Source organism: Hemiscyllium ocellatum, assembly GCF_020745735.1.
Source record: "Hemiscyllium ocellatum isolate sHemOce1 chromosome 27 unlocalized genomic scaffold, sHemOce1.pat.X.cur. SUPER_27_unloc_3, whole genome shotgun sequence".
Classification (NCBI taxonomy): Eukaryota; Metazoa; Chordata; class Chondrichthyes; order Orectolobiformes; family Hemiscylliidae; genus Hemiscyllium; species Hemiscyllium ocellatum.
In genome coordinates this window covers 1,431,877-1,450,052 of record NW_026867498.1, presented here as the reverse complement: position 1 = coordinate 1,450,052, position 18,176 = coordinate 1,431,877, and the positions used below count along the sequence as shown (strand labels likewise).

The 18,176-nt window shown below is 47.1% G+C and overlaps 1 protein-coding gene and 1 pseudogene across 1 annotated transcript in view; one reads left to right on the top strand and one right to left on the bottom strand.

The window, feature by feature from the left end:
• The window catches only part of LOC132808066 (zinc finger protein 420-like), a 238,857-nt gene extending 224,262 nt beyond the window's left edge, over positions 1–14,595 (top strand). Inside the window, exon 4 of the mRNA XM_060821977.1 lies at positions 12,652–14,595. Coding sequence (XP_060677960.1) covers positions 12,652–13,362 — 711 coding nt within the window. The 3' untranslated portion in view covers positions 13,363–14,595. The remainder of the gene's footprint in view (positions 1–12,651) is intronic.
• Positions 1–18,176, bottom strand: part of LOC132808003 (zinc finger protein 850-like) — a 132,319-nt pseudogene that overhangs the window by 52,527 nt on the left and 61,616 nt on the right.

Here is an 18,176-nt window from a genome sequence, read left to right as displayed (position 1 = left end):
CAACTAGTCCATGCTGACTGACTGAACTCATCCCACCTGCCTTGTGTTTGGCCCGTATCCCTCTGAACCTTTCTTATTCACCTACTTATCAAAAATGTATTTTAAACATTGTAACTGTACCTGCATCCATCACTTCCTCTAGACATTCATTCCACACACAAACCACTCTTTTTTTTAAATAAAAAGTGCTCTTCATGTCTTTAGAATCGTTCTGCTCTCACTTTAAGTTTGCGCCCTCATCTTGAAATGACACCTGCGTTCACCTCACCTATACTCCTCATGATTTTTTAACCTCTCTCAGGACACCTCTCCACCTCCAATGCTCCAGTGAAAAAAGTCCCAGCCTCTGCACCGAGATGTAGGGAGATCCATATCCATTTGTGATCTGTTCAATGCTGGTGCAGGCTTGAAAGACCAATGGGCCGACTCCTGCTCCAATTTCTCAGTATCCTGGACAGCAAGAGAGTGTAAGACATAGGAGCAGAAAGTGGGCTATTCAGCCCATCTGGTCTGCTCTTACCATTCAGTCGTGCTGATCAGTTTCTGAGCACCATTCTGCTGCTTTCTCCCTGTCCCCCCCTTCGATACTCAAGAACCTAGCTATCTCAGTCTAAATATCCTCAGTGACTGGCCTCTGCAGTCTTCTTGCAATGAATTCCATAGATTCACCACTCTCTGGCTGAAGAGCCTTTTCCTAATCTCCATTCTAAAAGGTCTTCCCTTTACTCTAAAGCTGTGCCCTCGGTCTTAGTTTCCCCTACAATGGAAACATCTTCCCAACATCCACTCTGTCCAGGCTGTTCAGTTTTTCTGTATGTTTCAATTAGATCTCCCCTGAGTATGGCCCTGTTAATCAGCATGAAGCAGACCCTTCAGGATGTTGTACAGCAGGGATTAGGTTCAGCAAATTGAAAATGGAGGGAGAGTGTGTGGGATGGAGATCTTCAGCTTTGAAGGAATAAGAGAGGAAAGAGAGTTCACTTTAAATTCTAATTGATGGATGGGCTGATAGGCTAAGGAGGGGCAGATGGAGTTGAACTTGGAGAAATGTGATGTGTTGCATTTTGGTCAAGCAATGCAGGCAGGACTGAGACGGGGGGAGAGTTGCAGAAGAAAGAGACCTTGGAGTGCATGTTCATGGTTCCTTGTAAGTGGAGTCGCAGGTAGACAGGATAGTGAAGATGATGTTTGGTATGTTTTTCTCTATTGGTCAGAGCATTGAGTGAAGAAGTTGGGAGGTCATATTGTGGCTGAACAGGACATTGGTTAGACCACTTTTGGAATATTGTGTGTAATTCTGGTCTCCATCCTATGGAAGTATGTTGTGAAACTTGAAAGGGTTTGGAAAAGGTTTATAAGGCTGGTGTAAGAGTTGGTGGGTTTGAACAAGAGGGAGAGGCTGAATAGGCTGGGGCTGTTTTCTCTTACTGTCGGAGGGTGGGGAGTGACATTATAGAAGTTTATAATGGGCATGCATAGGTGTGAATAGCCAAGGTCTTTTCCTGGGTAGGGGAGTCCAAAATTAGAAGGCAGAGGTTTGAGCTGAGGGGCAAAGATTTAAAAGGGACCTGAGGGGCCACTTTTTCTCAGAGGGTGCTGCATGTATGGAATGAGCTGACAGGAAGTGGTGGAGGCTGGTACAATTAAGAAGCATCTGGATGGGTACATGAATAGGAAGGGATTTGTGGAATATGGGCTGGCAAATGGAAAAGATTGATTTCAGATATATTGTTGGCATCGATGAGTGGGCTGAAGGATCTGTTTGTGTGGTGTATGACTCTAACTGTCTTCGGTGAAAGCAGAAAAGTGGTTGTGAAGACAGGGCTTTCAGAGCAGCTTTCAAAAATGTTTTGCCCTTACTGGGACCGGAAGAAGTTACAATGAAATCTTTCATTTGGGAGACAGCAAGCAACTAAGTGAGTCCATCTGGGATTTTGGGGGAAAGTGGGAATTCGTTGCACTGTGAGGATGAAGCCCTACCTTATCCAGTCATTTCTGCTGGTGGCTGAGACTAGGCCTCAAACTTTGGGGGAGTAGGTTTAGGACAGAGGTGGGGAGGAGGAAGTGAGGGCTGCTGCTTTTCCCAGAGAGTAGTGTATCTGGGGAATTCTCTGCCTGAGGAAGCAGGCTGCAAAATGCCCCGGTCCTAACTCTTCGACTTGACATACCCGTGACTGTAAGCTTTGAAGTGTTTTGGTTAACTGATGCAAATATTTCCCACTTGTCCAACAATCCAGTGTCAGCTGTTTCAGTCATTGGGATGGTTTTGATTCATTTACTAAATACATCTACTCTTATTAGACAATATTCATAACACGAGGTGATACTATATATGCAAGTTGTAGACATTAAAAAAGGCCGACCAGGCAAGGAAGTGGTTAACAAACCCAGGGCATCCCTCTTAGAGTATGCATCTTCTTTGTTTACAAATTAAACACGCTTCAGATCTTTTCCTAGCTTCTTTCCGAAAATCTGGGTGCCACCAGGTTTGTGAGTGTGTCCAATAATGTACGTAATCAACAGAAATAGGCAACAGCAAAGAATGAACACAAACCAGTCCAGCAGGGGGCACCCACATTTTGGTTTGAGGATTGAGGGAGAGTACCCTTTTTGAGGCCCCTGTGATATCAGTACCATCCCCAGGCTAATCTGCATTGAAACCAGATTATGAAGTGTTAACTTTTCTGCAAACTTCTGCCTGTTGTCTCTCTCTAACATTTTCCAACTTTCTTCATATCTCAGTTTGTCAGCTTTTGTTTATTCCTTCCTTCCTTCCAAAGGTAATGAGGCACTCACATTCCAGAACAGGCCAAGTTAGGGAGTTGAGCCTCATAAATCCTGGCTGTGACACATCGCTGCTTAACCAAGTGTGCAAACTCTAAATACTTCTCAGCTGTTCCATTTGCAAATCGAACACTGTTTTCAAGGCAAGTTGTTTATGTCTCTGCATTAATCCACAACCCGGGGAAATACAACGGAGTCTTTAATAGTTACCCAATGTGTCCTGTGTGCTAAATTCATTCAAGTCTGGACATCCTGAAGTGAGCAATTATACTTCAGATTTCTACTCAGCAATTAAAACTAATGTTGGGCACTCGAACAGATCGGGGGTATCTTGAAGCCTGCCACGGTCCTCAGTGTGGGTCCAGGGCTTATCAAATAGGGTTTCACCTCTCGTAACCCTGGGGCAAGCAAATTCTTTATTACTAACTTTGTAAAGCACAAGTGCTCTCAGCAACATTACGTCCAGACACTAGGACCCTGTTGAGTTCTCTCACTAGTATCTTGTGGCTGAGTAGGGAGAATTGTATCAACATTTCTAACAGCACTTTTGTCCCTGGCCAGCTTTCCTTTTTATTTTGGACACAACAAAAGTAGCAACCACCCTCCATATTTCATCTCTCAAAGGATATCAACCAGTGACCTGAGAGGACCAGGGTATCTTCTGCCTGACACGCCAACTGTGGGGGATGGAAATAAAGCCCCATGTCAGGAAAGAATTTGTTTATCAGGAAGCAGTACAGCTGCAAGGCCAACCGTCCCCGCTGAGCCTGGGAAACACAAGCTTTAGCAAACAGGCACTAAGCTGAGATTCAAAATGGTTTCCAGGCTTTAATATGTGACAAAATGGCTGACCCAAATCTAACAATTCTCCCACTTCATCGCAGGGAATAAAACAAGAAAAATGAAACAAAATGAGAAATAAATAGGCGATCGTGCTTAATGTTTGTTCATTACGAAGTAAACAAGAAATAGGGGTCTCCCAGGATTCTTATGGTGCCCTACTCGAGGAATACTGTCCAACAAGTTTAATTGGAAGCAGTATCTTTCAGAGTGCAGCTCCTTCATCAGGGGATTGTGGAATATAAGATTGTAAGACACAGAATTTATAGCAGCAGTTTATAGTGTGATGTAACTGAAATTATATATTGAAAAAGACCTGGATTATTTGTTAAGTCTCTCATGTTTGAATGACCATGATAGTTTCAGTGCTTTCAAAATGTAAATCACAAAACTTTTTTAAATAGTTAAATCCTCAAGTGAACTTTACCAATTGGTGTCACGTCAGCCCAGATAATGTATTGAAGGATTGAGCTCCCCTGTGTGAGACTGTCTGTGCCACAATGGTTAAACTGACTTACAGAATCTTACATGGATTCATGCAGTTTTTGATCAAAGTCAGACATAATTCTGCAAGTACAAATTCACCCAACAAATTTGTTTGTATGTGTGTGGGGATGTATATTTGCAGATACATTCTATGTGCATTTTTATAAGAAAAAATATGCAGGCAGTCAATACATGTAATAGTTTGTAAATTCGACTTTGGAAATAGAACCAGTCTGACTCAAGATTGGGATACAGGCAGACTCTGATCTCACACCTTTAATGCATTGTCTGAGCTGAGATGTGAACTTTTGCTATAAAACCTTGTTATCTCCAGAAGGTGACAACAAGAAGTTCTGGGATTTACATTGCAATGAGACCTGCAACCTAGTTGAAAAGGTGGAAGACTTAACAATCCAGGTTTGTTCAATATACCATTTCAGTGGCAGGACACTGGAATGTTTTGCTCTAAATTGTATCTTAGGATCTTATCCTCCACAACCACCTGATGAAGAGGCAGCACTCCAAAAGTTACTGCTTCCAAAGAAGCCTGTTGGACTACAACCTGGAGTTGTGTGATTCTAGTATCTGGTTTCCAGCATCTGCAGTCCTTGTTTTTACCGAGTTGATTTGAACCCTACTGTGAATCCTCTTGTAAGGATGCCTGCCTTGAAGAAGTTTTCCTTCTCTCTCGACAAGAATCTCAGGGAGTCCCTCTCCCACTGCAACTCCCAGGTCATTTCCTCTGCCCTGAAGCTCTTCAACCATGTCCTGAAACAGACTCACTACCACAGCCACATTTGCTTCCTCAGTGCCTGCCTCCGTAACCAACTCATCTTACACGGACTCCGGACCACCTTTAAACCAGCAGAGTTCGGATCCGAACAGGCCACTCCACCCTCCTATCTGACCTATCACCTTCATCCCCAACCCCAATCACCCATTGTACTCTTTGCTACCTTCCCCCACCCTCCTCCCTGACCTATCCCCTCCATTCCCACCCCCATTCACCTATTGTATTCTACTTTCTCCCCACCTCCACCTCATTTATCTCTCCACCCTGCCGACTCTATTCCTGATGAAGGGCTTTTGCCCGAAACGTCAATTTTCCTGCTCCTCGGATGCTGCCTGAACTGCTGTGCTTTTCCAGCACCACTCTCATCAAAAGTGGATTGGCCATGCTAAATTACCCATGTGCATGTTAGGCTGGATTGGCTATGCTAAATTAGGCATAATGTGCAGGTAAGACGCATGACTCAGGGTTAAATGTAGGGGAATGAGTGTGGGTGGGTGAGGCCGAGTGGCCTGCTTCCACACTCTGGGGATTCTGTGCAGGGAGGGGGTTTTGGAAAGTGTTCTTTCCCCCACCTTGTCTCAGTCAGTTCCCTCAACTCAGCACCAACCTCCTTCCTGACCTCTCCGCCCCCAACCCACTCCGGCCTATCACCCTCACCTTGACCTCCTTCCACCTATCCCACCTCCATCGTCCCTCCTCCCTACCTTTTATCTTAGCCTGCTTGGCAAACTCTCTCCCACTCCTGATGAAGGGCTTATGTTTATTCCTGAGATGCTGCCTGACCTGCTGGGCTTTATCCAGCAACACATTTTCAGCTGTGTTCTCTTCCCCTTCTGCTGTCGGCGGAGCGCAAGCGCAGTGCAGCGTGGTGGGGTCGGTCTTGCCCCGCCCCCTGTACCGTCCCTTTTCCTCGCCCCGCCCCTACTTCCTTTGTGACGTCACCACGCGGAAGTGGCCCGGTCAGTTTCAGTGAATCTCCCTCCCTCTGGGTAACTCTTCATCCTGGGAGGGAGACAGAGATGGGAGCAGGGGAAACTGTTCACTTGTAGCAACTGGAGTGAATCCAGGGAGGGAGCAGACTCTGCAAACTCAGGTATGTGTCTTAGTTACCCGGGTGAGGAGGGACGGAAGGATAGAGATTGGGAAGGGGGAGGGCTGGATATCTTGTCTGTTTTTAAGTTTAAAATGCAGCCGATTCCCACCAGTAACTGCAACAGGTACAAGTACAGTACATGCAGTATTCCTCATTGCAGCTTCAAACCGGTTTTGCATCCTCTGTTCTTCCTCCGCCTTGGCTCCAGCACATTCAACTTCCTTCCCTCATTCCCATTCCCCCGCCCTGATGTTCCAAGCTGACCCGCAAATGATCGGTTGGTCCCTCCATTCTTTCCCGGTGGCGTCCATTCCTCTTGTCTATTTCTTGCCTTATCCGGCCATGTGCGTGAACAAAGTGTGAGCGTATATCCTCTCTCACTGCCAGCTGCTTCCTTGTATGCGAAAGCAACATTTCCTCCCATTTTCCGCCGACACTGAGCCTTCTGGCCTCCTTGATTGTGATTTATTTTGTTTTCGCAGAAGCAGGAAACAGATGCTTATAACTGTTTGTACGAGCATATCTAGTTTAACCTACACCCCCTCGCCTCACAGCACCTTTATCTGTTTGTCTGTAATATCTACCATTGTTTGCAGGCACATTTCATTCTTGTGTGCACATTTTAACTAATACAGAAGCAATAATATATTTCCTTCACATAGTTTTCACTCTTGTTAACTCCACTCTTGGCTGAAGCAATTATACCATGTCATTAGTTTATTTACCTTGCAGAAGCAATTATGGTTACAGAAGTAACACTGCTTTACTCATGTCCCACAGGGGTGACCCTACAACCTTGTATAAAATAATGTGGGGCATGGCGAGGGTAAATAGACAAGATCTTTGATCTGCGGTTGCTCATAGGTTTCTTTCAAATCTCACCCTAAACCTAAGGGGCAACTCCTGTGTACAGAGGGTGATGTGTGTAAAGAATGAGCTGCCAGAGGAAGTGGTGTCTGCTGGTACAATTACAACCTTTAAAAGGTATCTGGATAGATATATGTTGGGAAGCATTTAGAGGGACATGGGCCAAGTGCTGGCAAATAGGACTAGATTGATTTAGGATATCTGGTCAGCATGGACTGTTTCTGTGCTGTACATCTGTGATTCTGGCTTGCCACTAATATTTGGCACGTCTGTATGTTCAGTTTCTCCCTGGTGTTGGTGTTAATGCCTTGATGTCTTATTTTGCTCCCCACTTCCTGGGGACATTAACCATTTCCTGCTGCATTAGCACTGCTGCCTCACGACGCCAGAGACCTGGGTTCAATTCCTGCCTCAGGTGACTGACTGTGTGGAGTTTGCACATTCTCCCCGTATCTGCGTGGGTTTCCTCCGGGTGCTCCGGTTTCCTCCCACAATCCAAAGATGTGCAGGTCATGTGAATTGGACGTGCTAAATTGCCCGTAGTGTTAGGTAAGGGGTAAATGTAGGGGTATGGGTGGGTTGTGCTTCGGCGGGTCGGTGTGGACTTGTCGGGCCGAAGGGCCTGTTTCCACACTAAATAATCTAATCTGGTTGTTCTGATCCGGACTGCTATATGGATCTTCGGATTTCTGGGATTGGTCAATAAACACACCTGGAAATGACTCTTTGTCAATCACACAAGCAATAGTTTATTCTTTGATATAGCCGGGTTGGTAGAGTCTGATCAGCCCAGAGGATTAGATTGGATTCCCAGCAGGGTGGAAACAGGCCCTTCGGCCCAACCAGTCCACACCGACCCTCTGAAGAGTAGCCCACCCAGACCCATCTCCCTCTAACTAATGCACCTAACATTATGGGCAGTTTAGCATGGCCAATTCACCAAACCTGCACATCTTTGGATTGTGGGAGGAAACCCATGCAGACGTGGGGAGAATGTGCAAACTCCACACAGCCAGCCCCGCCTAGGCTGGAATTGAACCTGGGACCCTAGTGCTGTGAGGCAGCAGTGCTAACCACTGGGCCACCGATGAGTACTCCCAGAGTGCCAGAAGAATCTGCCGACTTTTACAGAGTTTGTATAGAACTTATATACACTGTTTTGAGTCAGACATTGGTTGTTACTATGTGATCAAGCTCAATCAGATCCCGCAAGGTCCTCGTGCATTTTTGACTTAGCCTAGGGCGGCACGGTGGCTCAGTGGTTAGCACTGCAGCCTCACAGCACCAGGGTCCCAAGTTCGATTCCAGCCTTGGGTGACCATCTGTGTGGAGTTTGCTCATTCTCCTGATGTCTGCGTGGGTTTCCTCCAGGTGTTCCGGTTTCCTCCCAGTGTCCAAAGATGGATTGGCCATGCTAAATTACCCATAGTGTTAGGTGCATTAGTCAGAGGGAAAATGGGTCTGGGTGGGTTACTCTTCAGAGGGTCAGCGTGGACTGGTTGGGGTGAAGGGCCTGTTTCCACACTGCAGGGAATCTAATCTAATCTAATCTATCATAATTTCTTGTAGACGACCTTTTCTTGGAAACGTATTTGGCCTGTCTGGTGGTTAGGGTTAAACCGTTACTTCTGCGATTAATGGTTAGGTTCATATTTGTTATTTCTGCATTTGCAATTTTTTTCACTGGATTTATGTCAGTCTGTGGTTTCTTGTTTGTTCTGAGTCGCCAGTATCTGCCTGACTCAGTTCCCACCGAGTTAGCCAAGCAGAAGCTATTTTGTCCTACCTCCCATGTTCAAGTGGAGATTTGAGGTGGCCCAGGGAATCCTTTGTGGACTCAGACCTGTAAAGCCTCTCTCTTGGTTTATCCTGGAGATCGTACTCTTTGGAAGCCTGGAATAAAGATCTTCCGTCATAAAGTCCCAAAATGCAATTCAATTCAATCCAGAGCAGATAAGCACTAAGAGTTAATTTTCTCCGGAATTCAACAGCCTCAGCACTAAAATGGTCTCTCTCTCTCGTGTCCTTTTGAACACTCAGGTCAGCAAAGATTTAATTTGTGAATGCCCCACTTGCAAGGGGTAGTAAGAATCCATTATAATGGACAAGATCCAACCATTAATTACAAAGTTATGGATAGTACCTAGTCTTGTTTCAGGGTCAGATTCAAAGGCTATCTATAATTTCACGAGGGAACGGCTGTGAATGTTATCACTTGGTGTCCTGTTCACACAGATTCACCGATGCTGAGGCAAACCTTCTTAATTGCCTTACAGCATCCTGTTATCACTTGGTGAGCCCAGGTGTCCCTATCTTTAAGTTCTCTCCTCTTTCTGAGCCTTCCTGCCTGTTTATTTTCTAGTGCAGGAAATGTGTTCAATAATTCAGCATTACATTTTAGTCTAAATGTTTAATGACAAGTTTTAAGGCTGTAGACTTTATCACCCAGATGCCCACACCCTCATTCCTCCCTTTGATTGCACCGTGATCACTGAAAGAGAAGGCTAGTCCAAATGAATGCCCTTCAAGGTGGTCCAGCCATCAACATCCTGCAGAGCGGCACCACCATCTTCGCGGCTCATCTGGTCATATTTATCATCGCCATCGACACATGTGGGTGAGCCATCGGATCGCAAAAGGTGCATCTGCTGGGGCAAATCTATATCACTAAGGGACCTCATAAGCCGAGCAATTAAATACCTAACAATACCAATACCGACAAACATAAATAGCTAAATTGATAAGCCAATTGTACCATCAGCCTGACCTGCAGTTTCCCCAATTGGTCCCTTCAGTCATTCTGTCAAGGAATACCTGGATCTCTTCTTGTATCTTAGTAATATTGCCAGTGAGATCGGGAATGCCCATAGTGCATTTATCTTGGACAGTGGTGCAGACCTCACCCTCCCGGGCGAGTATATAGTCTAAGGCATACCGATTCTGCATAGAGTAAAGACACAGGTCTGATAATCCCAGTTTCCTCTGTTCCAGAGCCTCTTTAGTCTTATTTCCTCGAATGGTCAGACCACAAAAGAGGGAATTGCGGTTCTTTTGACTTGTCACCCCTGCCGATCCCTCCAACCTCAGGGTACTCTGGATTCCCCAGCCTATTGGGTGTCCTGTATTGTCACCCAGTCCATTCCAGGTCCATGTACCGCTTCAGGCCTGCTGTACCCCAGCCAGTGTTACACCAACTGTTTGTATACACAGACCGGAGCTATTGGAAAGTGATATTTCACTTCGCAGGGTCGGCAGCAGGAAGACTGACGAATAGTATGGAATCGGGGACTGGGGACGGGGCAAGTAAGTCATCTCCTGATAGAGAGGAGTAACATACTCCTGCCTCTGGGGTGAAGAGCGTTCTGTGGGCCTGTATAAATAAGTTGTTTGTGGATTGTGGAGTTTTCCCTATCAAGCTTCCCTTTTCTCGAGTCGGCCTGTCCTGCAAAAAGGGATGGTGTTCCTGGGCGCCCTTAAAATATTTACCATAATAACGGGGTTGACCATTTTTATCCTCACTAGGCTTGCTTCTGCAGGTAAAATCAAAAAAACCATGGTAACGACATGGTAACTCCCACTGATTTCTACTGTCCAGATGGACCATCTGGTCTTTCTGATGTAAGAGTCCATTGCAATATCAATCTTCATCACGTCCCACACGTCAAAGGCGTCTGGTCCGGTGCACTGGACGACATCACCTCAGCATGGGTGGTGGATAATCTCTGATCATTCCTGGTCGCATCCATACTTAGTGGCTTTCCCCATCAGGATGTTGTACGTGATCAGAAAGATGAGGAGATAGGCGATTTCCCCCCCCATGTCCCTCCTCTTAGTTCAAGTATCTGTAATAAGATTAACATTAGAACAACAGCAAAATTCAAAAACCCAACTGGACAGGGTCCACTCCTTTTGTTGGGATTCCAGTATTCTCTCCTCCTCTTCCCCACTTTTGATTGGTGCAGTCAATCAATTTACAATGGTGCAGTTGGACCCAAGCTGAGTGCCCAGTGACTTTGACCACCGTAGGGGTGGGAAGTAAAACCTGGAAGGGGCCATCCCAACGAGGTTGGAGACCTTTGCCAGTCCAGGTCTTGACGAGCACCAACGAACCAGGCTCTACCCGTGACGAGGCTGAAAGGGAGGGAACATCGCTGTAGGCCACACGCTCCTGGGAGTGACAGGCACACATAACACTAGTTAGAGCCAGAACATAACCGACCATTTCTTCGGTCATGTGGTGGAAGGGGACTGAGAAAGGAGCTGAATCGTTCCAAGGGGTACAGAGAGGGTGACCAGAGAGACTCTCTGCTAGGGACAGTCACGTCTTGCCCACAGACATGGATCGCATCTGGAATGAGGCCACAGGGATTAGCATAACCAGGAGAGGCCAGACTCAGCCATTAATTTGGCAAGTTTAGTCTAGAGTCTGGTTAAAACATTCACCAAGGCCGGCCGCCTGAGGATGATAAGCACCATGCAGTTGCCGACAAATACAAAGCTGGGAACAGAGTTCTCCGTTAATATTACCTACAAAGTGTGGTCCATTGTCCGAGCTAATGCACGCAGGTATACTGAAGGAATTATTTCCTTAAACAAAATCTTCACCACAGACTCAGCAGTAGTGTTAGGAAGAGGGTAGGCTTCAATCCACTTTGAAAAGACATCAACAATAAGCAAAACATATTTACAGCATCTCAACTCATTTCTACAACTCAATGAAGTCCAGTTGAAGTGTCTCCAAGGGACCCTCCAGCAAGGGAGTTCTCGTAGAGATACTTGAACTAAGAGGTGGGGGATCACCTACCCACTGACCTGTATGATCACGTACAACATCCTGATCGGGAAAGCCACTGACTGAGTATCGATGCGATCTGGAACGATCTGAGATTATCCTGATGTCATCTGGTGCACCAGACCAGACACTTGCAACGTGGCATCGCTTGAGCGATGGCGTGAGCTGCCAGAGGAAGTGGTGGGTGCTGGTACGATGATATGTCAAAAGGCTCCTGGACAGGCATCTGAATATGAAGGGTTCAGATGGGTGAGGGCCAAGTGATGGCAAATGCGACTGGAGTCATCGAGATGGACAGCACGGAAACAGACCCTTGCTGACAAGATAGCCAACCTTCAGGGGAATTAGTTAGAGCGGAGTGAGAACAGAGGGGGAAGGGAGAGTGGGATGGTGCTTTCAATTTTGTGGAACAGCAAAAGAATATTCCACAGAAAGTAGAGTGGCTTGTTCTGAATTTCTACCCTGCACTGATAGTGATGACTTTTGTAATCTCTTTTTGCAGACTATTTGAAAATCTGAAGACTGAAGTTTCAAAATCAATGGATGGAAGGCTTATGTCCGAAACATTGACTCTCCTGCTCCTCGGATGCTGCCTGACCTGCTGTTTTGCCAGCGCCACATTTTTTGACTGACTCTCCAGCGTCTGCAGTCCTCACTTTGTTGTTAATTTCTGACAGTCACTCAATCCATCGGGACCACAACAATTTTTGACTGAATTCTGTGAGAGGGATCAACACTTTTTGGTTCCTGTTTGAGGACGTTTTCAACATCAGGTGGGACTGGACGAGAGACCCCACTGTTGAAGCACACTGTGTGTGGAGCCTGAAACAGTTATACAGCCAGCGAAGGGGATTTCACGGCAGGGAGGGGCTCTACACGTGTTTGTGTGCAGCTGAAGCTGTGGCCATGGAGAATCCTGAGGAATCCCGCCCTGTGGAGAAACCGTGGAAGTGTGGGGACTGTGGGAAAGGCTTCCGTGTCCCGTCTACCCTGGAGACTCATCGGCGCTGTCACACCGGGGAGAGGCCATTCCCCTGCACTGACTGCGGGAAGGCCTTCAGAGATTACTTCCACCTGCTGAGGCACCAGCGGAGCCACACGGGGGAAAAACCCATCAGCTGCCCAGATTGTGGGAAGGCCTTCATATTTTTCTCTGCCCTGTTGGCCCACCAGCGGGTCCACACAGGAGAGAAGCCGTTCAGCTGCCCAGAGTGTGGGAAGGCCTTCAGGTATTCCTCCAACCTGCTGACCCACCAGCGTATCCACACCGGGGAGAGACCGTACACCTGCCCTCAGTGCAGAAAGAGCTTCACCTGCTCCTCCAACCTGCGGAGCCACCAGCGGATCCACACCGGGGAGAGGCCCTTCAGCTGCCCTGAGTGTGGGAAGGCCTTTCACGATTCCTCCACCCTGCTGACCCACCAGCGGATCCACACCGGGGAGAGACCCTTCAGCTGCCCCGAATGCAGGAAGGGTTTCAACTGCTCCTCCCACCTGCGGAGCCACCAGCGGATTCACACAAGGGAGAGGCTCTTCACTTGCTCTCAGTGCGGGAAGGCCTTCAGCTATTCCTCCACGCTGCTGATCCACCAGCGGATACACACCGGGGAGAGACCATACACCTGCCCTCACTGCGGGAAGGGCTTCACCTGCTCCTCCAACCTGCGGAGACACCAGCGAGTTCACGTGCCATCGCAGGGAGATTGAAGGAGTGACGGCCGAGTGCCATTATCGATTGGAATATCAACCCGGTTCCGGGGACTCCCGGGTTTGAATCCTGCCACGACAGATGGCAGAATTGGTATTCGGTCAGAAATGTGGAGTTGGGAATTTAACGATGAGACCGTTTCAGGGAGGGGGTGGTAGGGGGAGAAAGCCCCCATCTGATTCCCTCTCTCCCTTGTTAGGGAAGGGAACCCCCATTGTGGGAAAGGATACACTCAGTCGTTCCAGCTGCATCCTTTACCCGGTCTGGCCTACACGTGACTCCAGACCCACAGCAGTCTGGTTGACTCCACACTGCCCTCCCCCCACTGGCAAAGGAGCGGGGAGAAACTTAGTTGGAGACAGGGTATGGGTTGAAATTGCTGAGTGAGGCAATACTTCCTCCGGGTTACGGCTGAACCAAGGATCCAATTACAAAGGGACAACTTGGTGCTGACCAATAGTAAAGACAGTGAGAAGGGTGGGGGGTTGGGGGAACAGGGGAGGTGTGGTGTGTGCACTTTCACCCTGAGCTGTTCAAAAAGCAACTACATTTTCTCTGCCTTTTTGCTGGGGGGATCTGAAGCTGTAACAAAGTTGGGTTGCAATAAAGGTTACCTGAACTTACCACCGGGCTCAGACTCTCATTGAAAGCTTTGAGCTCCAAGAGGTTTTTGTTTTAAAGCTGCTCATGTCTTTCAGCCTCCTGCACTAAGTTTAGAACATAGAACAATCCAGCGCAGAACAGGCCCTTCGGCCCTCGATGTTGCGCTGACCTGCGAACTATTCTCAGCTCGTTCCCCTACACTATCCCAAAATCATCCATGCACTTATCGAAGGATTGTTTAAATCTCCCTAATGTGGCTTACCATGCCCTTACCACTCTCTGTGTAAAGATCTTGCCTCTGGCATCTGTCTTATAGCTATCACCCCTCAATTTGTAGTTATGCCCTCTCTTGAATAAGGGCACAGCATTGGCACTCCTCCGTCGACAATGAAGACTCAAATATCAAAGCCAAAGGCTCTGCTATTTCCTCCCGAGCTTCCCAGAGATTCCTCAGATAAATCCCATTGCCTCATCTGTACAATCTTGCCTCATCAACACATAAGCCTCATGGAACAGCATCATAAGACACAGAACTTGTATCGAAAGATCAGTGTCATACAACTGATAGAATATATTGAACAAACTTAGATAGTCTTCATCTCTTAGAATGGGTGTGGGCTTTGGTTCATTAATATGTAACAATGTTCTTGAGATGACATAAGATTTTATAAAAATAAATATCTCCGCTCAGACAATGCATTAAAGGTGTCAGATTTGTGTCTGTCAGTATTCCAATCTTGAATCAGACTGGTTCTGTTTCCAAAGTCGGAATTTGTAAAATATTACATGGATTGACTGCCTGCAGATTGTGTGCTTTGTGAACAAAATTGAATGTATCTGCAAATATAATTCTGCCAATACAATTTCACCCCAAAGAGTGGTGTGTGTATGTGCATGGGAGAGTGAGAGTGTGCGCATGTGAGTTTGTGTGTGAGTGTGCACAGAAGTGTGTTGTGTATGCTTAGGAAAGTGAGTGTGTGATGGAGTATGAGGCTGTGAGTGTGAGAGAGTTGAGGGGTGTGTGTCTGTCTGTCTGTGTGTCTGAGAGATAGAGTATGTGTGTGAGAGAGAGGCTTAATAAAAGCAAGGGGTTGCATTTTTGCTAAAACAAGGACTTGTCCAGATAATGGTTGGGCCATGAGTCATGTTAGAGAACAGATAAACATGGAGGTGGGGGGAGGCAGTGTTCAGGTACATAGTTCTTTGGAAGTTGCATCACTGGTAGACAGAGTGGTTAAGGTGGCGTTTTGTAATATTGTCTTCATTGTTCACACCACTGAGTATAGGGGTTGGGACATCATGTTGAGGTTGTACAGGATGTTGGTGAGGCCACTTTCAGAGTACTGAGTACAGTTCTGGTGAGCCTGTAATAGGAAGAATACTATTAGGGAGAGTTTAATAAAGATTTACCAGGATGTTGTAAAGACTGGAGGCTTTGAGTTATAAGGAGAGGCTGAGACTTTATTCACGTGAGCACAGGCGGTTGGGGGTTGACCTCATTGAGATTGATAAAATCATGAGGAGTGGAGGTAAGGTGAATCGAAAATGGCTCTTGCTTAGTATAGGGGAACTCAAAACTCGGGGCATTTTCTTTTAATGTGAAGAGAGAGATTTAAAAGGAAGCGGAGGGGCAACATTTTGAAAGGCTGATTTGCATGTGGAATGAACTTGCTGAGGATGTGGTCGATGCAGGTAAAGTGACAACATTGAAACAGCATTTGGATGGGTACATGAATAGAAAGGTTTAGAGGGAAATGGGCCAATTGCAGGCAAGTGAGACTGGTCTAGTTTGGAATCCTGGTGGGGATGGACGAATTGTGGAAGTGGGCCATTCAGCCCATCTATTTTACTCTGGCCCTCTGAACAGTATCCCATACCCAACTCCTTACTCCGTATTTCCCATGGCCAATCCACCCTAACCTGTACATCCCTGGTCACTATGGGTAACTTAGCACGGCCAATTCTCCCTAACCTACACTCTAATCTATAAATTATCTTCTTAAGAATGTAATTTAAGTGCAGAGCTTTTCTGAGAAACATGTCAGTTTGACTCAACATTGGGACACAGACAATTCACACCTATTGTCTCTACTTATAAACAGGGCAACGTCTCTTCGAAATGTAGATTCATTTAGATATAACTGCGTCACTTTACATATTAAGATATCCCTTTGAATGTGCCCACATCCCTTTGAAATGTAATCTCGTCCATTTACATCTCTGTATTTGCGGAAATACCCGTTAAAATGTCCATGTCCCTTTAAATGCAGATTTCCCCCTTTAGATATGAGGCCGTTCCGTTAGATGTGGGAATATGTGTTTAAATGGAGCGGTGAGCTTTCCCAATGTAGACAGGGCTCCTCGAAACGTGGCAGTGTCCCCCCCTGCAGCTGCAGAGCGAGACAGGAGAGTTTGTTTTTGTGAATGAGCAGTTGTAGCGCGAGGTGGCTGTTGCTTGGTGACGGTGAGGCTCCCCCGGCCCCGCCCATCCCCCCGTGCAGACGTCACGCGGGGGCGAAGGCGGTTGGGAGGAGAAGTCGCTCGAGCGAGGAAGCGGCGGGAGGGCGGCCGTTAGGAAAATGGCGCCGTGCGGCCCGGGGCAGACACCCGGCACTGGCCGCCGCCGCCGCCTTCCTGGCGCAGCTGCTGTGTCACGGCCACACCGGCCGGCTGTACAGCAGCCAGGAGCCGGTGAACATTCTGGAGGCGGATGGGGTTAAGGACCTGCTTGGGAACTGGTCGGGCGCCTGGGTGGTGGAGTTCTACTGGTCGTGGGGCGGCCCCTGTGTCAACTATGGGGCCACCTGGAAGGTACTGGGCCCGGGAGGTGAAAGGTGAGGCAGGTTGTGGGGGGACGGAGGGGAAGGAATGTGGGGCCTGTCCTGTCATAGTCACATTTTACACTCACTTTCCATCTGCTTTTACTGGCGCTTGTGCTGTTTACCCCTCACTGTGTGTTTAATCCTTGTGCTGTTTACTCTTTGCTGTTACTTGTGCAATTGCTGAGGGTAGTGTGTAAATACTAGTGAAGGATACTATGCACCAACATGTATATGTTCCTCAGTCATTGAAGGGGCAGGACCTGTTGAGAATGGTTTGTGAAGCAGGTTGTGCACTAAGCCTTGTTAACATGGATATAGTTTGTTCATTGGAGAAGTAGACTTTTTATTATTTAAAGTCATAGAGATGTACAGCACGGAAACACACCCCTTCAGTCCAACCTGTCCACGCCAACCAGATATCCTACGTGAATCAAGTCCCCTTTGTCAGCACTATATCCCTCTAAACCATTCCTATTCATATACCCATCCAGATACCTTTTAAAGGCTCTAATTATACCGGCATCCAGCACTTCCTCTGGCAGCTCATTCCATACCTGCACCACCCTCTGCATGGAAACATTGCCCTTCAGGTACCTTTTATATCTTTGTGGCCTCACCCTAAACCTATGTCCTCTAGTTGTGAAGGTCACCCCAACACGGAGGAAAAGACTTAAAAACATTGCTTTTGCATTTGTCTGGCTGCTCAATCAAATATCGAGTCACATGGGGGAAAAAAAATCACTCTGCACTTTTTGATCTCCGATAGACATTTGGAAACTTAACATCTGTCAATAACACCAGCATTGCTACAGAGCATATTGTGTACGCTCCTCGGTGTCACCAAGCAGCACACATGTTTGCCAATGTCACCAAAATATTGGGCGTGTTCCTCATTGTCAGCAGAAAAGGGGCAAAACCTACTTTTGATGGACAAATAAGGATCACTGGAGGACCGGAAGGAGACTTGTCGTCCTGCCATTCGGAGCTCTCCTATTGGTGAATGCGGAAGTTGGGCCATGAGGATCTGAAGCTCCTGCCCCTCCTCTCTCTCAATGAAGATTGAGCTTCACTCAGACTGCAGCTTCCTTCCTCTGTCCAACATCTGTGTGTACAGCATTCTCTTTTCTCACCCCCTTTTCCATTTACGTTCGATTCTGGGGTTCAATTGTTGACTTGGAGCAACTGAAAGGAATGGGAGTGAATCCAGCGAGGGGACAGACTCTGGAAAAGTTAGTCCAAGCCTTTGTCTCAATTGGCAAAATAGACAGGCAGGAGACTGGAAGAACGCAGCAAGCCAGGCAGTATCAGGAGGTGGAGAAGTTGAGGTATCTGGTGTAACCTTTGTTCAGGATTGGGGGTGGGTGTAGGGAGAGCTGTGGAACAAGGGT